Consider the following 19,441-nt stretch of genomic DNA (forward strand, 5'->3'; position numbering starts at 1 on the left):
TGCCTCTGGAGACAGAGGCATGTAGTCTAGACGTACCCTTAGAGTGATTGCTCATGTCCATTTCATGCAGGTGACTCCAAAGCAGAAACCCCAGAAGGCAGAGTCGGCGTTCTCACCTTCCAATGAATGGAGGACAGCCTTAGCCAAGGCAGCATCCTCCCTTGCCTGATGTGTCAGCGCATAGTAGTTAGCAAAGATGTGGACAGAGGATCACATGGAGGTCCTGCAGATGTCCAGGATCAGTACCTAAGGCCACAAAAGCTACAGAGGAGGCCTGGGCTCTACTACAGTGGGCCTGTGAGAGAAGGAGATGGAACCCTGGCCAACCCCATAGCATTTCCTAATGCAGGCTGTGATCCAGGAGGAGATCCTTTGCACAGAGACTGGCTGGCCCTTCAGCTGCTCTGCAATGGCAACAAAGAGCTGAGGCAACCTACGGAAGGGCTTTGTTCTCTCTAAATAAAAGACTAATGCTCTCCTAACATCCAAAGTGTGCAATGCCTGTTCCTTATCCAATGCGTGGAGCTTGGGGTAAAAAACTGGCAGGAAAATGTCCTGTGACACATGAAAGTTAGACTCCACCTTTGGTAGAAAGGTGGGTGGGAGGCACAATCTAACTCTACCCTTAAAGAAAACCGTACATGGGGGGCCCCGAAAATAAGAGCCCTTAGCTCGGACATGTGCCTGGCTGACATGATGACCACCAGCAGGGACACGTCGCCAGAGGGTTCAAATGGGGGAAGGAGAGGTCACGAGTTTAGACAGGACCAGGTTGAGGTCCCACTGGGGGAACGGGCTGCTAAACGAGTAAAGCCTATCTAGGTCCTTAAAAAAATCTGTTCACCATCAAGTCCGCAAAGAGGGTCTCACCCTTGGCACCCAGGTGGAAAGCGGAAATAGCCGCTAAGTGAACCTCAATCAAGGAGGAAGATATCCCCTGTATCCTAAGCTCCAGAGGGTAGTCCAGGACCACGGGGATTGGGGCATCCACAGGAGACACTCCCCTCTGAGTAGGCCAGATATAGAATAGCTTCCATTGAGCCACATAAGTAGCCCTAGTGGAAGGTTTCCTGCTCCCCAACAATACCTCCTGTACATGAGCTGAACATTGAAGATCCGCCACGATCAGCCACAGAGGTACGGAAAACTGCAGGTCTGGGTGGCAAAGCCTGCCAAAGTCCTGCATGATCAGGTTGGGGACTAGCAGGAGTACAACCAGCCTCTCGCATGATAGGTTCAGGAGGGTCAAGAACTAGTGCTGCCTGGGCCATGCGGATGCGATGAGAAATCAGGGACACCCTGAATTCCCACACCCGCAGGAGCACTTGGTGGATCAGTGGGAACGTGTAAAGTAGACCCCTGGGCCAAGGAACAAGTAAAGCAACTCCCAGAGAGCCCCTTTCCAGACCCATGAGACAACAGAACCTCGAGCACTTCCTGTTCTGGCACATGGCGAATAGGTCCAAACAGGGAAACCCTCCACCTGCAGAAGATGCCCACGACTACATCCCCCCGAGAGCCCACTCGTAGCCGGAGAAAGACCTGCTCAGCCAGTCCACAAGAGTGTTCTGGGAATCCAGAAGATAGGAGGCAATCAGATGGATCTCTGCATCAGGGCAGACATCTCACAGGTGAATGTTCCTTCCCTCCCTCCGCCCCCCTCAGACACAGGTGAGGAAAGTGGGCCCTGCCCTGCCCATTGATGTAGGAGACCACCGATGTGTTGTCAGACATGATGAGGAGTGACTTGCCCCTGAGCCTGGGGAGAAAGGCCACACAGGTGAGGCAGACTGCTCGCAGTTCCCTGACATTGATGTGAAGGGTGAGATCATCCCTCGACCACATACCTTGCATCTGCATGTCTCCAAGTTGGGATCCGCCAACCAGTGTCCGACATTTGTCACGAGCCGCAGGATTGGCAGAAGCCTAGAGAACAGGACTCTGGCACAGACCTTCTCCTTCAGGGTCCACTAGTGCAGGGAGCGAAGGGCATCGGAGGGGACTGTCACTACTCTGTCCCACGTGTGAAAGGACAGGTTAAGAGTCCATGCCAGCCACATCTGCAGTGGGCGCATGCGGAGCCTGGCACGCTGGATGACGTAGGTGCATGCGGCCAGTAGGCCCAGAAGGTGGCCATGGTTATTGAGAAGCCTGCATGTCCCGAAGACCGACCTGATTACCAGGAAGTGGGATCTGGGGAGGGAGGCCTTGGCCATTGTCGAGTCCAGCTCGGTGCCCACAAACTATCACTGGGGTAGGCACCAGGGTCGATTTGGGCACATTCAGGAGCAGTCCCAACTTCCAAAAGTTTGAGCCAAGGTGATGTGGGCCCGTAGCTGGTTGGTAGAGCACTCCCGTAAGAGCCAGTCATCCAGATATGGGAACACCTGGACTCCTTGTCTTCTCAGAGCAGCGGCAATGACGGCCATGCATTTTGTGAAGACCCAGGGGGCTGTGGAAAGCCCAAAGGGAAGGACTGTAAACTGATAGTGATCCCTGCCCACTGTAAAGCAGAAGAACTGACAGTGGTGGGGCACAATAGAAATATGAAAATATGCATCTTTTAGATCGAGGGCAGTGTTCTAGTCTCCGGAGGCTTGGGAGGGAATGATGGATGCCAAAATTCCCATCTTGAATTTGGTCTTGACAATGAAGGCATTAAGATCCCGAGGTCCAAGACGGGTCGAAACCCACCCTTGGCTTTGAGGACCAGAAAATACTGGGAATAGAAGCCACTGCGCAATACCCCAGGGGAACTGCCCCTGCAGCCCCCAGGGTGAGGAGCTGAAGCACCTCCTCCCACAGGAGGAAAATTCTTGACAGGGCCATGAGGACTTATTAAGCGGACCCTGACTGATCCAGGGCCATTCTGATCGTAGGCCGGCTGGGAATGACATCTGCTGTTCTTCTCATTGCTGTTCCTGTTTTGGCGACAAAAGTCAGGATGCGTGCCCTGCTGAGAAGACCTAGGGGCCTTCCTGCCTGGGAAGGAGTGCCGTTTGGGTAACCAGGGTGTGAATACCCAAGGACTTTAAGGTGGCCTGGGTATCTTTGAGGCCATGCAGACGTTGGTATGTCTGCTCAGAGAATAAGGATGGGCCCTCAAAGGAGAGGTTATGGTGTTATGTAATTATGCACTCTGGATCCCTGCAACCAGGAGCTGCAGCATAGAACCAGCCCCGTGGCCATGGCCCATGCAACCACAGAGGGCAGCCTGAAGCGCTGCTCTAGAAATCGCCCTGCCCTCCTCTGAGAGGGCTCTAAATTCAGGCCAAGAGTTCCTGGGGAGAAGCTCGGTAAACTTATCCACAGAGGCCCACGTGTTACAGGCATAGCAAGACAGGCTATGCAAAACGGGAGGCCTCTGGATGCTTAGGCCTTCCTGCCTAACTGGTCCATTTTCTTGGCATCCCTATTTTTGGGGGTAGCTCCCAGCGGGCCCTGCCTTGCCCTTTGGTTCACCACTTGGACGACCAGAGATCCTGGAGACATATGGGAGAAGTAGTATTAGTTCCCCTCCTAGGACAAAGTACCTTCGATCAGCCCTTGTCCATCAGGGAGATAAAGGCCAGAGTTTTCCAGAGGGTCTTTTGGCCACTGTTTTGTTGATGGGGAGGGCCACTTCGGTAGAGTGTCAGACACAAGATGTCGATGGTAGGGTTGTAGTCCTCTTACACCCTCTCAGCCTGGACCCCCAGCTCTGGGCCAGGCGGTGGAGTAGGTCCTGATGTGCCCTTGAGTCCATTGAGGGGACCGTGTCGCCCAAGGCCTTGTTGGGGGAGAAAGACAATGACTCCTTTGGCCCAGTCTCCACAGGGACTGTGGCCTGCGAGAGGACCTGAGAGGCCACCTGTGAAGGCACCGTGGGTGGCTGGAACACCAGGCCCCTCCATCTCCAAGGGCCGTGGGGAGATTTGGCCTGGCGGAAGTGACTGCCCCGACGTAGGCGACCAAGTCAGTGGGGTTGCCGAAGGAGGTACCCTAGCCCCAGAGAAGACCGACTCTGGTCTAGAGGGGCCCATGCCGACTCTGGTGGTAGGCCCATGGGGTCCAAAATGGCCACTGAGATGGTCCTGGAGCCTGTGATGGCCAAGACTGCTGCATCACTGTTACCAGGACTGGCTGTGCCCATTGATGCTGTTGCTGATGAGCAGAGGTACTCCGCTGCTGTGACCAGTGGGAGACTGACCGGTGCCTCAACTGGACCTGGACCCCCTGGACAATCACGTGGACTCCGCCTTTGAGTCGGTTGAATACTCAGAGGCCGACCAGGGTGGGGCAGAGGCAGACGCAGCTGGTAATCTGGCTGATGGTGCGTGCCGAGCCATCTACTCCGGCTTGCCCCAGTGCCGACGAGCAGGCGGAGATGGGGGCATGGCCGGGCCAGGTAAACCTTGAGCGGGGCCGGTGGTTGCAATGGCTGGTGCCACACATGGTGCCGGTCAAGGCCCTAGTCCTGGTGCTGGGTCCGGTGTGGAGGCGTGGGCCAGGGTTGAGGTTGCCACCCATGCTGGCCCTGTAGGCGGTGCCACACTGAGCCAGTCCAGCTTGTATGGGGACCAGAGCGGAGCTGTGTTTCTTTGGATCCTGTGCCAGGGCGCTGGGTGCCTTAACCTCTGATGGGACTTCCGGTGGCACCAAATCCTTGCCTGCAGTCAGTGGCAGGGGGAGGGAGGGAGGGAAGAATGACAGTCCAATCAGATCCCTGGCTGCCTCAAAACCCTCCAGAGTCGAGGGCTCTGGGAAGTCCCTCATTGGGCTGACATCCCAGTGCGGACTTAGTTGCTTGCCTGACCAAGATGGTCCAGGCTCGGCGCCAGATGGTGCCACGTGCCCCACTTGAGGGCGCACAGAGGGCACACGCCATGGGAGTGACCTGCCCCTACCAGATCTCCTCTTCTTCTGAGGCACCGGGGACTGAGAACGGTGCCAATGTCTGCGCGGTGTTGGGGAGGCATGCAAATGGGCTGACACCTCCCGCACCCAGGCTGGTGCACTCTGTGTTGCTGGTCGTAAAGCTGCCTCCATTAAAATGATTTTCAGGTGTAACTCTCCCCCCCCGCTTCGTACTTGGTTTAAACACCTTGCAAATTGTACAGGCCTCAGACAAGTGAGCCTTGCCCAGGCACTTAAGGCAGCCAGAGTACAGGTCACCACAGGGCAAAGGCCTCTGGCACTTCTCACAGGATTTGAAGCCCTGAGGTCAGACATATTCTGCCACATGCCCAGAACAAGAACCACAGTGGGTCCTTAGCGCTAGAAAACACCACTTAACTACTTAAAGAACTGAAAAGAACCGTAACTGTTGAAACTAGAACAAAGAACTTTAGAACTGAGTAACTGCTAAACGTGCTTGCTAAGCAAGAGCACATTCCAACGACCATCACAGGTTGTAAGAAGGAATCCAGGGCGTTGAGGACCAGCATAGCAGCGCCACTCCTGGGGGCTCCCCTGTAGCCCAATGGGTACTGCTAAGGGAAAAAATTCCAACAATGCGTGCACACTGCGCACGCACACCTACAGGGAATGGATATGAGCAATCACTTGACGAATAAAGAACTTTCACTCTAAATATTCCCAGTCTTTCAGGCGACACTACTTACTGGTACTACTTACTAAAGCCATCCATCACCAACAAGAAATGTTGAGAGTTCTGAGATCAACTCAGGAATAAAGAGTTTTCATTTTCTAAAATTCCAATTAATCAAACTGAATAATTATCTCAATGATTAGTGAACATCTGGTTTTATGGTACGTATGAGTGAAGGTGGGTAAGTGGGGATTGTAAGTGGAGCGTGCTGGGAAAGTTGTATTGATTGGAGTATGGGTTAAACTATGACTTATTTGAGTTAAGGACCAAGCAATGCTGGGTTACCTTTTAGTTTTCGTATGTAGATTATACATTGATTTGAAACACCTTACATTGTACTCACCAAGTAATGCTGTGGTTTCACCTGCATCCTCCTTTAAACTGTTACATTGTAACACAGATTCATTGGTTGAAGAGGCTGACAAATCGCTTACTTCATTTCTATCATCTTCTTGTAAAGCAATACTCAAACTTCCTACTGATACACTGCCACTTATTGATTCAGGTATTGGAACTTCAAGTGCATCTTCAGGGTCACCCTTCAGAAGTAGACAAAGTATTCAGTAAGCAATTATTTAGACATGAGAAAAGTTTCTAATGATTCCTCAAAAGGAAAGCTTTAAATATTTAATTTACTGAAGGAAAATTATTTGCCCTTCCTAATACAAGAGTTTTATAAAATATTTTTCAGCCTGCCTTCTGCAATTCATTCTTGAGTCTTACACAGGCTCCTCTCCTCATCATCTGTGATCTTGTTTTCAATTTTGTAAATTACTGCACAAATCTTGCTTTATCGTAAGAATTTAGAAAAAGCTTTCCTGGACCACACAGATCCATTAGTGTACTGTGTTACCAAGCCCAAAAGTATCTTGGCCATTAGTTCCTGATCCAGGAGACAAGGACATACTACAATGTCTTTGCAGCACTTAAGAGAAATGGAAGGTATTATTTAATCAAGAGTTTGGTTTATGTGAGTTCTATCATACAAGAACTCCATTGCAGATTAGGGATAAAATCCAGTTTACTAGGATGGCATTCAACTGCCTTAGCTACAAAGCCATCTTCTATTTTCGTGTAAATTCCTGCCTTATTCATGAGGCAGGAGACCTACATATCCTCCCTTACTACCCAACCTGTGACTGCTGTCCATCCTGAGAGGAAAAGATGACACTTATGTCATTAAAGATTTATCATAATACATACACAACGAGGAGGTGAAATAAGATTGCAGGAGTCCCTTTTATTCTGACATTTCCGAACTTCTGAGCACTGAACTGTGCAAACGTAAAATTATCTTAATGTAGTTTGCTGGTGGTAATTCCTTAAGATTTTAAAAAGCAAACTGAACTCACAAATTCTGCCACATGGAATCATACAGACCCTCACATCAGAACTGGGAATTTTAGATCTACAAGAGACCTCTAGCACTTAAGCTAACAAAACTGGTCATAGTGGTAGGCCATTACCCTCTGTGTGTTGCAGACATTGGTGAGAAAGATGCTGGTGGCATTCACAGCTATTTGCTACACACATAGGAATTGAGACTTTGGAAACTTTAGTTCAATTTCAGGTTCTGGGAGGGAGCATACTATAGTGGTCACAATTTTGACAGATCCCTCCCAACCTGTTCCAATCTTCCTCTGCATCAATCTGTACCTCCCACTCTTGTCTTTGCCCACCATCCTCAGTTCCCATCAACCCTGATCTTCTATTCCCCCTCTTTCTAATCAAGTCAGACTGCTTCCTACTCATCCATGCTATTTGGACACAGCAAAAACACTGAAAGCACAAGAGATTGTTTCCCTGATCAGTTCTGTTGTCTGGCACTAGAGTGGCCCCCAATAACTAGTAAAGCAACTGATTATAGACTCCTGTTCAGACCCAGTAGCCCTAGAATGGAACATGCTAAATCCAACTGTGAGTATGGTCACCCCCCCATCTGGTTCATACTAGGAGCTGTGAAAGATGCAACATGGCAATTATATACGAGATCTCTGGCTGTCTGCTACCAAACCACTTACCATGGGCAACTGCAGTTTTTCAAGCACTTGTAACTTGGGCAAATTTGGGTGATTTTTGGAAAACAGCAAAAGGAGTACCTCTAACACCAAAGCAACCTCTCGGCCAAACTTCAAGTCCCTGCTTCAAACTAGGATGATGATAAAATCTCAGTAAAATAATTATTAAAATTTTATCGGAGCAGAATACATTTTCCCCGATCACTCTCTCAGAAATTAGCTTTCTGAAGCAATCATCTGTCATGGAAAATTTCAGCCCCAATAGTTATGTCTGAAAATTATAAGCAACTGAAAATGAAGGTCTGGATGGAAAATATTCAGCAATATCAACTATATGCATCATTACCAAAACCTAGAATGTGAGAAAAGTGTATCTACAAAGTTTTATTTTAAAATTCAACTGATATTAAAAAACTCAGTCAAACAACACAACTTCATAGTTTACTACACATGTGCAAGAGACAATACAACTTAGCTGTCCTGCCCATTTCGTAATTTAGAAACAATAGTCATTTCCCTCCACAGCAAACTTTTGTGAGGTCACATTATCCCCAAGACAAATAAGGTATTTCCAGGATGCCCATCACTTTAAACATCTTAGCAATTCAGTATTAGAGACCATTGGTGCTTGGATATATATGTCTATTACACTGTAGGCAACAGTGAAGCTGTTATTCCAGGCAGTGGGGCTCAGTCTCATTAGAAAGGGAAACTATATGACCACTTATCCCACATTTGCATCCTTACTTGAAGCATCAGATTGTGCACAATGTTGGTGAAGGTCTGAAGGCCACACTGCCACCCTACAAATGTTCGTAATCGGCATGTGCCCTGTCAAATCTTCAAGGGGCACTACACTTCTGACAGGATAACATTGCAATACAGGCAGTCCCCGGGTTACGTACAAGATAGGGACTGTAGGTTTGTTCTTAAGTTGAATCTGTATGTAAGTCGGAACTGGCGTCCAGATTCAGACACTGCTGAAACTGACCGCCAGTTCTGACTTACATACAGAATCAACTTAAGAACCCCAGGCGTCCCCAAGTCAGCTGCTGCTGAAACTGATCAGCAGCTGATTCCAGGAAGCCCGGGGCAGAGCAACTCTGCCTGGGGCTTCCTGTAGTCAGCGCTGGTCAGTTTCAGCAGAAGCTGACTTGGGATGCCTAGGGCAGAGCAGCTGGGGTGCTGCTGGGTTGCTCCAGTAGCGCCGCTCCTCGGCGCTACTGGACCAACCCAGCAGCACCCCATCTGCTCTGCCCCTGGCGTCCTGATTCAGCTGCTGCTGAAACTGACCAGCAGCGGCTGAATCAGGACCTGGGGCAGAGCAGCTGGGGTGCTCCCGGGTTGGTCCAGTAGTGCCCAGAGCGGCGCTGCAGGACCAATCGGCAGCACCCCAGCTGCTCTGCCCCAGAGTCCAAAACAAAAGCCTGGTCTGCTGGGGGGGAGGGGGAGCACACTAACTCCGCCCCCGCCCCCAGCAGACCAGGGACACGGGGAGCAGAGCCTCAGAGGCGCGGGACCCCGCCGCGGCTGCGGCTTCAGTCCCGGTGCCTGTGGTCTGCTGGGGACAGTCCCTAGCAGACCACAGGCACCCAGACTGAAGCGGCAGCAGCGGCGGTTCCCCACGCCTCTGAGGCTTTGCTCTGGCAAAGCCTCAGAAGCGCGGGAACCTGCCCGGTGCTCCTGGTCTGCTGGAGACGGTCTCCAGTAGACCAGGGGCACCGGAGCAGCTTACGAACGGGGCTCTCGCCCCGACCTCCGGGGCGAGAAAGCCCCATTCGTAAGTGCGGATCCGACATAAGTCGGATCCGCATAAGTCGGGGACTGCCTGTATAGCCAAAACAAAATTTGAAATAAAATGGAAAATTAAGCATCATATGATGAAAACAAGAGTACCACTAGATTGAAACAGAGCACTGAAGATCATTGACAGTAAGAAGGAACTGAAGAGTGGGTTGGCTCTGCCCTTTTATACCCTTGCTTCAAAGAACAAGGCAGCCAGGCTTAGACAGGTCTGTTTTTGTGGATCTCTCTAGGGAGAACTCCAACACTGGTGCACACACATCCCTACAGTGTAAAGGTCACATACGAGCATTCAAAACAAGAAACATTTCCTATCTTTGAAAAGTATTAAGAATAGGTTAGTTCTCATTTCATTAGGTGTAATATTAAGGATGTATAATATTCAGCACAGATTTTTTTTTCTTATTTATTTAACCACCGCAGTTGCCATAGTATCTATTCAGGAGATAATCTGAAGAACATGGCACTTAATCAGGAACTGCTGAATTTGTAACAGGTTGAGGTGCAGTATTACTTCCTGTTTTGAATGTCTGCAGCATAGTTTTAACTGAATAAAATATGTAACTTACCCAATATCCCAGAGCTTTTATGACATCTAGTTTACACATTGGACAAGTTCTGTGGTCCAACAACCAGGGGTCAATGCACGTCCTATGAAAGATATGCCTGAAGAAAAATGAAGTATACTTGGTGTCGATGTTTTTAAACTGATTTTTCTTTCAGAAAGCTTATTCCATTTTTATGTCATCTATCTTGAAGTTATTATACATATTCATAAGTGAATCTGTTAAATCTTAGTAGTTATTCAATATATTAAACTACCTCAGAGTTGGAAAGCAATGGACAAGTATACTGACAGAATATTTAGGTACTGACTTTTTTTTAAGTGATTTAGGTAGTGACTTTCTTTAAGGAATCAGTCCTTACTCCTAACTGATTAATACCCAAACAGAAGTGGAAATATTAGTTTACAAATTTTACTGAGAATTGTTCAAAATTACTGTCATTTCTATTTAAACATCTCATTTTCTGTATCTGAAGAGAAATGTTTCACTCCAAAAAGTGTCCCGCAAAACTAGCAACAGTCATTAAAGATCATAAATGTAATATTTAAGTACAACAAGTCTGCAACATTTGAGAGGCTGAACTCCCTCCACACACAATATATCTTCCTTAACATGCCCTTGCACATGTTATGGGCCAAACAAACGGCCCAACTTCAGTGTATTGTATAACTGTATGACCCCAACGCTCCAGAAATGGCTTAGGTTTCCAGAAAACCCTTTTAAAATATTTCTTACGGAAAGCCTGGTAACATAAGATTTAGAAAGGCAAACTTACTTGCATGGCAGAATCCGGACAATGTCTTTCGGTTTATAGTTTTCAATACACACAGCACAGTTTTCTGCATCAACATCTAAACCCTAACAAAAACAAATTTAAATGTACAAGTAGAGCATTATGAATCATGTGGCATGATCATTTGAACAGAATGCTTTAAAATGTCAAACAAGAAGCTGTTCTAGCAAAAAGTAGTTTGATAGAATTAAAACCTAAGGCACTGACTTTAAATCTCTCATGGCAAGCCATGTATATTTTCCAATGGCTAACTTATCTAAACCCTGGTATTTTAATGAGCTGCAATCAAACATTTTAGTAAAACTAAAATACAAATAAAAGCAATCATCTCTAGATGTATAACATTTCACATAACTATGAAAGATATGGTAACAGAAACCCATTTAACTCCCAGTCTCAAGAGCTAATGAAAACTGCCTCATCCTGCTTTTTCAGCCTTCCACTCCTATAGTGCCTTGGTAAACAAGTTTACACAAGAAATGTAAGGACTGGAGAGGAAAGAATCCACACAAATGCCAAATGAATCAATTTAGAAAAATTCTTAAAATCCCTCTCTAACTTCTCTCTCATTCAGCCCTAAGAAAAGAGTATACTCAATGTTTGATAGACCTTAAAACTACAGATCAATGGTTCTCAACCAATTTATCGTAAGGGACCACATCTGCAGCTCTCTGTTACATGGGCCGCATTCACACAATGCGTGTGTCTATACAGACATACAGACTGAAGAGGTCACATGGCTACCGCTGTGTGCTACCTGGGCCATATGTTGAGAACCACTGCATTGTAGTTAGAGTAGTGTGCGCAATTACTTATACCATTAACACTTTTGGGAAGAGTCCTATGTATTCTGACATGTTTTGCTCCTTTCACAGTTACCACTGCAATATAAAATATTTAAGTATGAAGATACTTTGTACTACAAATCAATTTTAACTGGGTTTATACAAGAGCAAATACATGAAGGATATCAGAATAGCAGGGCCCTAGTATAAAGATACAGTGCAAGTATTTGCAGTATATACTTGCAGGTTACTGAAGTATGGGTGCCCATAACTGCAAACATTACTTAATTACTAATGTTAGTAAGATTGGAAGATCAGTCCCATAATTTCCATTATATACAGTGTATGTATTGATTTTAAATAAACAGTTACTCAAAACATTTCAGTATTAGTTGCCAGTCTGTATGTTTAACATTAAGTTGATTTTATATTTACTGCTGCAGATATTTTCCACTGAATGCAGAGGCCAATGCCAACCATGCCATATGTAGCCAATCAAGTCCATTTTATACCACCCCCCACACTCAGAAAAGATTGACACAACATGCTTACGGCTGACCTGTTTTTCAAGTGCTTCAATGTTTTGTCAGGCTTTTAATAGCAACATTTAAAGCCTTACATTATTTTTACAGTAAAGTATAAAACGGAAACTGCTGTGATTGTGATGACTAAGCCAAAGGAAAACAAAATATACATCTGTCAAATATTAGACACTGCTTCTACATAATTTCACAGTAGTACACCTGCTCCAGTAAGCTAAATTTAACCTAGTTTTGTAAATAATCTGTCCATAGTCTCACCAAGGAAGTTCACCTGAGATATAGCAAGTTCTGGACTCTCGATGTCAGGTCAAGTGAAGACCTATCAAGCTTTGTTAATATGTGCATTGCAAATAAGCTCTCTCTTTGTCCATGAAGGAATTACTAGAAATATGTAAAAAGCTTTGGTAATGAGACAGTCTTTAAAGACATTTTTATGTTTTTCTTCTTATTCTAAAATAATAAGAAAATATGTTACCAAGACTAACAGACTTGTAATATATGGAATTGTGTAATCAACAGATAATAGGAAATATTGCACTATTCAACTGCAATGATGGTATTTGATGCTAATCAAGATCCTGTGCTAGTAAATATATCTGTTAGATGTTAAATACAGTAGAGTCCCTATCATCCGACCTAAACGGGACTGACACATGGTCAGATTACCAAATATGTCGGATGATATGGATTATACTGTAGAGAGCAATGGAACAGCTGATGCCGTTCCTGCCAGTGACGTCCCCCGCAAGAGTGGCATCAGCTGTTCCCTTGAGCTGCTGCTGCTGCCGGGACACTTTCAGGCAGGAGCAGCAAGCGGGGCCGTTCTCCTGGCCTGCGCTGATCTGACCCTGCAGCTCCCGGGAGCTGCAGGATCGGATAAAGCCGAGTGTTGGATTACCGGGTGTCGGTTAATCCGGACTTCACTGTACTGGCATTCATGTCCCCCAGTACAATCACTTTATTATAAAGATACTATTCTACATACAGTAATTGAGAGAAAAAAGAAACCCTCTCTCTTTTGGTCTTTGGAGTAGTATCAAGTTGTACAAGAACTCAAGTCAGGTCAACACTGGACCTGGAAGGTCAGCTTAAGGTAAGCAACTTCAGCTATGTAGAATACTTAGCTAGAGTCATCTTATCTTAAGCAGAGCTTGGCACCATCCCCACTGCAGAGAGCCAATGGGAGCAAACACTCCCGTCAGCTTCCCTTACTCCTCGCAACAGTGAGGTGTATAGACGCCAGCCAGAGCTGCCCTCCGCATTTGACTTACTGGTTTATAATAGACCCATAAATCGAATGCCAGAACGTCAATCTCCAGCACGGCAAATGAAGACATGCCCTAAAGTATAGATTGCCTTTCCTTTTGAGGTAGTAATGAGAACTTTATTTTTCAGTTTGCTTTCTAAAGAGAGAAAAAAGGGTTAAACAGAACTCACACTAATTTATGGACAGACCAAGGAGAGATGGCCATTTTATTTTTAATACCATTAATCAAATGAAGAGTTTACAAAGATCATACTAACCAAACACAAACAAGTTATTAACTTACCTTGTCTACATGCTTCACAGTATGCAACTGAAGCTGATTGATCACTTTCTTGGTTTCCTTTCTGTGGCCCTTAAAGTGATGAAAATGTTTAAAGTCACGTTACCCAGGTTCAATTAAGTGAAAGTGTACCAAATAATTAATTACTAGAGTATTCTGTATAGTTTAGTAAGCACTCCAAATATACTCAGGAAATTCCCACATTTTGTCACTATATACTTGACCCTCTTTAATCCTGCAACCCTGAGAAATAGGGTATGACAGATTAAAGATTTCTGACTGATTAAAGGTTTTGCCAGGTGAGGGAAAGGATGGCAGGTAGGACACTGCTCCTCTCACTCCATACCCCTGCTGCTCCCAACCACCATCCTCCTGCCAGTCCATGCTCCCAGGCACTGCCCCTCCCCTCCTCAGAGGAGGAAATGGAAGTAGGAAAGCCTCTTGTAAGAACATACCGGCTCAGACCAAAGGTCCATCTAGCCCAGTATCCTAGCAACAGTGGCCAATACCAGATGCCCCAGAGTGAGGGAACACAACACATCATCATATGATCCCTCTCCTGTCATCCATTTCTAAACAGACAGATGCTAGGGGGACCATTCCTACCCACCCTGGCTAATACCTATTGATGGACCTAACCTCCATGAATCTATCTAGCTCTTTTTTGAACCCTGTTCAAGTCCTAGTCTTCACATCATCCTCTGGCAAGGAGTTCCATAGGCTGACTATGTACTGAGTGAAGAAAAACTTCCTTTTGTTTTAAACCTGCTACCTATTAATTTCAGTTGATGACCCCTAGTTCTTATATTATGGGAACAAATAAATAACTTTTCATTATTCACTTTTTCCACACCAGTCATGATTTTATAGCTATCAACCCCTCCCCCCTTAATCTCTTTGCTAAGCTTAAAAAGACTTGGACTTTTCAATATCTCTTCATATGGGACCCGTTCCAATCCCCTAATAATTTTTGTTGCTCTTTTCGGAATCTCCTCTGAATTTCCTCCTCTGTGACAGGTGTTCCCAAATTAGGGACAGAGTGAGGAGGTTAAGTGTAGTAAGTTTACAAAGTCTTCTCCCCACCAATGCACATGAAGGAGGAGTAAGCTCCTCACTGTATGGAGCAATGACAGCAAATACATGATCATCTATTGATATAACAGTGCTGAAATGCACAAGATTTGGTGGTGTCAGAGTGCAGATATGGGAATAAGAACAGAATCAATTTACCACTTGCTGCCTATGAAGAAAGAGGCATAAAAGGACCATAGTTAATCCAATGAGCAACATGTATAGGTATATATTAGATAGTCAAAAAGAACGTAGACGCACAACTGGGTATCTGCCGCACACTAGAGATCATCTCCCTGTTACCTTACCAAGAGGTCTGACAGTAAATATCAGAGAATGTATATTTCATTTGACGAAGTATTTAAGAAGCCATATCAATTCCACAACTCCCCCAATCAATTTAACCAGATACATACCACCTGAAAAATTACAACTGCATGTAAAACAAGAGAGCATGGGGAGGGAGCAGTCATCGCACCTGAAATAGCTCCGATTGATACAAGACTACGATTAAAATAAAGACTTTCTAGATGGATTTTAGATTAAGGGAAAATGCTCTTCTCATCAGTCTGGGTCTCAAATGTTCTTTTCCACAGAAAATGCAATAGTATGCCCCTTATTGTAATAAAAATGGCCTGGGAAAAGGACTTCAATTTAAGAGGACACTGCCATGGGCTACTGGTGAAGGTAGGGCTGGGGGAGACAAGCTCCTCCTCCCCGCCCCCCAGCATGCTGGCCACCAATGGACACTCCATAATTAAACATTTATTAAAGTAAATATTCTTAACAGTGATCTATTCTGCATTTGCATCCATGTAGGTGAGGCTTCATGCCTACTCAGAAACCCAAAGGAGTTCCACACTGAACCAAACGCAGCCTAAGGGCATAAAATATTCACACTACTTTAGGTGTTTCTTCTCCCTAAGTACACTGAACTTGAATATTCACCATTTACATAATGAAGTCAGACCGGTCAATCTAACTTTTTCTAATAAATTTTATCAGGTTCTTTCACTGAATAGTAACCATGCTTCCAACTGTAAACATTTTTTTAAAACTATGAATCAATCTAGTGTTCCAAAAGATAGTCTCTACTCAGTTTCAGGCTGATCCTGTAAGCTTTAAATATTTAAGTAATACTACTTAACAGGACTACTTGCATGACTGAATAGTACTCCCTAAGTAAAATATGCGTAAGAATGTGATCCTGCACATTTCCACATATGGGAAATAACATTTTTCAGATCAAAATCTTTGAGCACCCCTTTACATGGGTTAAATTCTGTGCTATCCATCCAACTATTATTTTCCAGCTTTATAAAACAAACAGATTAAGCATATGATTTGTCAGCAACTAGCAACTTGCACATACTGCTATGAACATATTCCCTACCACCACCCAATTTATTTTGAACTGGAAACCGTAAGTTCCAGGTAACATTTTTGTCAACATCTAATCCTTACTCATGGCTTCATTTTCAATGCACTGTACTAAAAACTCTGCTTCTTATAGAGGTACTATATTCATTTTACTGATTGGGAAGTGGGTTAATGATTGCCTTCCCTCCGGGCCAGGTATGTCAGTAGCAAAAGCAGATTTAGAAATGGGTAACTCCTGAATTTCATTACTTTATATAGTCCACTAAACTAACGGTTATTTTTTTATTTCATCTGCAGAGCACAAAGTAGCTGAAGTGGTCTCACATTTCAATCTTTTACAGATATAAAAGACTTTTTCCTCCACAAGTTTCATTTCCCTTCAATTTTGTGACACTCAAAAAAAATCGGTACTGAGGTGGTGTTGATGGGGTACTCGCTCCCTTGTAATCAGCTTCAGGAAGTATTGTTCTAAACCTTCTAAATAAATGCAAGTTTGATTACACAGCCCTTTTTGGCTCATCCTGGGGCCAAATCTCTATTAGTTTGGAGGAGTGAGCACAGAGGAACTGCTCTTGAAAAACAGAAGGTTTGTAAAGAGGCACAAGTAGCTGCAGCAGCAACAGGAATGAATTATATGCTCCTTTCCTTCCTCAGCTCTTACTTGGGCTTGGTTGCACAGATAATTTTCTGTAAATCACAGGGCAATCCATTTTCAGGTTGTGGCTCTCCAATGGACTGAACTGCCTGCTTCAGGGTCAGCTTTCGTCAAGGTTTACATTACAACACAACATTTTAGGGTTTATAGGCTACTACGGGGTTAATTTCAGAGCATTATTGGCTAGCCCATCAACTCTCTCCATTAAACTTTACTCAGAGCATTCTAGCTGAAAATTGGAAAACGGAGGAAGAAGCAACATCCTAAGTTTCAGTTTCCTTCCTCCAAGCTAAAATTATTACATCTCAGCCAGTGAAAACTAATCAAACATTGCTGTGTTTCAAGTTTGGTTAAAATTGTTACTGAACTCTAAATTCAACATCGATCTGGTAGCAAGCAGATATTTCAGATAAAAATCTAGTTATGCTGCTTCGGAGTATTAAAAATGTATTCATTCTAAGTAGTATCCATGGACTGTCTCAGACTAGAAGATATGGTGCTAAACATTTAAATAAAATTACTATCAGGTCCAGACAAACAATTTTATAGGAGAAAAACAAACTTTAAACCAATGAAAAGATTCTACTTTTAAAATCAATCATCAATTACCTGGCTTCCAAATTGTGACCCCGTGTATAAAAAACGTTGGATATAATAAAATATGAGCCAAGCTAGTGATATAATCATCATGGTGATAAAAGCAATGGCCACAAACACAACTGATTGTCCACTGATATATTCTTGCACATGTCGTGTGCCAACACCAATGGTCATTTTTACTGGAATCCCTCTGCGTACTGGCTCCAAAATTTCTATCCCTTTTGGATATCCAACCATAATTACCACTGTATTTCCCGTTCCTATTGGAGAAAAGAAAAAAGAACTTATACAGGCACCAAATATGTTGTTTCAACTGATTCCCCACATGACTCATTCCGTAGGACACAATGAGATGCTGATATGAAAATACATTTAGCAAATAAAAGGATGAATACAGTTTATCAGGCTATGAAGTCTCTATTTGAAGCACTACAATGCATTCAAGAGCATCCATTTGTTAGTTCATAACTCTTTAGTAGTACCTGAAAACAGGACAAGAACTTGATTATTTTGCCACATGTACTAGACATCAACCTCAAGTCAAACCCCAAGTACTCAAGTTAGATTGCAAATATTATTCTGGAAAGTGACCTACAGGAATTTCAAGTTTTTTTAAATGGTATCTGTCAGAGTTTGCTGTATTTCTACCCTTGACTTGAAAAAGCTTTTATTTTCATCTAAGTTACTCAAAGTTGTAAGTATTTTTTTAAAAAAGAGCACTATCACAGGCCAGACAAATAGAAGACATGCATGAGACTTAGTGTAGAAAAACAACCCAAAAAAATCCACTTGCCGATAGCTTAATTTCAGTTTATTCTAAATAGAACGTCCTCAGAACTTTGTCAGATGTTTGTCTGAACATCTTTCAGAAGTAAATAAAGTGTACCTAACAAAAAAAAGGAGGTTACTTGCTAACCATGTTCTGGTTACTTGCTAATCACGTTCGGTTGTAACTTTCAGGAGACTTGGGTGGAGAAAAGAGTTAGGGGATATCCCCTATCTCCCTGTTCACTTAAGGTATTATGGCTCATCACAGGACTTCCTTCCTGTCTAAGAACTGGGGGAGCAAAGCATGCCGAGTAATGAACGGAACTACAAGAAGTTATCTTAATATCTGGGGTGTCAAAAAATCATTTCAACTCATCCTATTCATGAAAACATTGACTTCAGGACTCAAACTGGGATCAACACCATGGGCTTCCTTGAATAAGCAGTTTGGAATACAAGACCACTGCCTCCCAATGAAGATATATTTTGAAGAGTAAAAATGTTTCACGCTATTGTGTTAATGTCAATTGAGAAGAACCATTAAAATGTAGGCTTCTGTGTTTGAAGCAGTGTTAGTTGGTCATCTTACAAAGGCTCCCTCCTAAGCTATAGCATACTGCATATTCAAATGAGTTAACCTGCATCTTGATAGGATTTCAACTATGATAAGGTAATGATTCAATAAAGCACCTCATTATCCCTCAAGAGGCGGCCACATATTCTGATCCCAGTATTTTTTAAGGTGTTTAGAAGCAGTCCTTGGACAAGGTAATACTGGAAGCAGGAGGGTTCTCTGGCAAGACTAAGAGAACTGCACACTCATTCATGTTAATAAATTTTTACACTGCAATTTCTGTATATGGAACTTTACAAACAAGCAAGATTTGTCTCAGCCATGATGACCATACAAATTAAAGTAGAAATAAAGAAACACTGAAAACAAGAATTCATCTCAAAGATACAGATATATTCATCAAAACCTACAGAGTTTTTCAACCTTGAGCTTCTTCCAATGGAATAATGCTCTCCTTCAAGAAGATTCAGATCTTAATATCAGCTAGCTCCCCCCCCCCCCTCCTCAGGTCGCAGAATACCCACTACTCTAGGTATTATAAGGATAAAAACAAGTAATTAATGGATGGAGGGAGTGAAGAGAATTAGAAACAATTCCCTCCATTAAACCAAGTCAAAGAACATTACCAGCATGTTACAAGAGGAAATTTAGATCACTTTTTACACACACACACACACACACACACACACACACACACACACACACACACACACTATTCTGGCAAGAGATTTTTTCAGAAGACAAAATCA

At 44.1% G+C, this 19,441-nt stretch overlaps 1 protein-coding gene across 4 annotated transcripts in view; it reads right to left on the minus strand.

Annotated features, from left to right (window-relative positions):
* The window catches only part of RNF149 (ring finger protein 149), a 51,558-nt gene that overhangs the window by 28,096 nt on the left and 4,021 nt on the right, over nt 1-19,441 (minus strand). For all 4 annotated transcript variants that reach the window (XM_089775385.1, XM_089775384.1, XM_089775386.1 and 1 more), the window contains exons 2-6: nt 17,360-17,610; nt 13,648-13,716; nt 10,753-10,835; nt 9,981-10,077; nt 5,934-6,129 (exon numbers count right to left, since the gene is read on the minus strand). In XM_089775385.1, coding sequence (XP_089631511.1) covers nt 5,934-6,129; nt 9,981-10,077; nt 10,753-10,835; nt 13,648-13,716; nt 17,360-17,610 — 696 coding nt within the window. The remainder of the gene's footprint in view (nt 1-5,933; nt 6,130-9,980; nt 10,078-10,752; nt 10,836-13,647; nt 13,717-17,359; nt 17,611-19,441) is intronic.

Source organism: Pelodiscus sinensis, chromosome 1 (genome assembly GCF_052426305.1).
Source record: "Pelodiscus sinensis isolate ZL-2025 chromosome 1, ASM5242630v1, whole genome shotgun sequence".
NCBI lineage: Eukaryota > Metazoa > Chordata > Testudines > Trionychidae > Pelodiscus > Pelodiscus sinensis.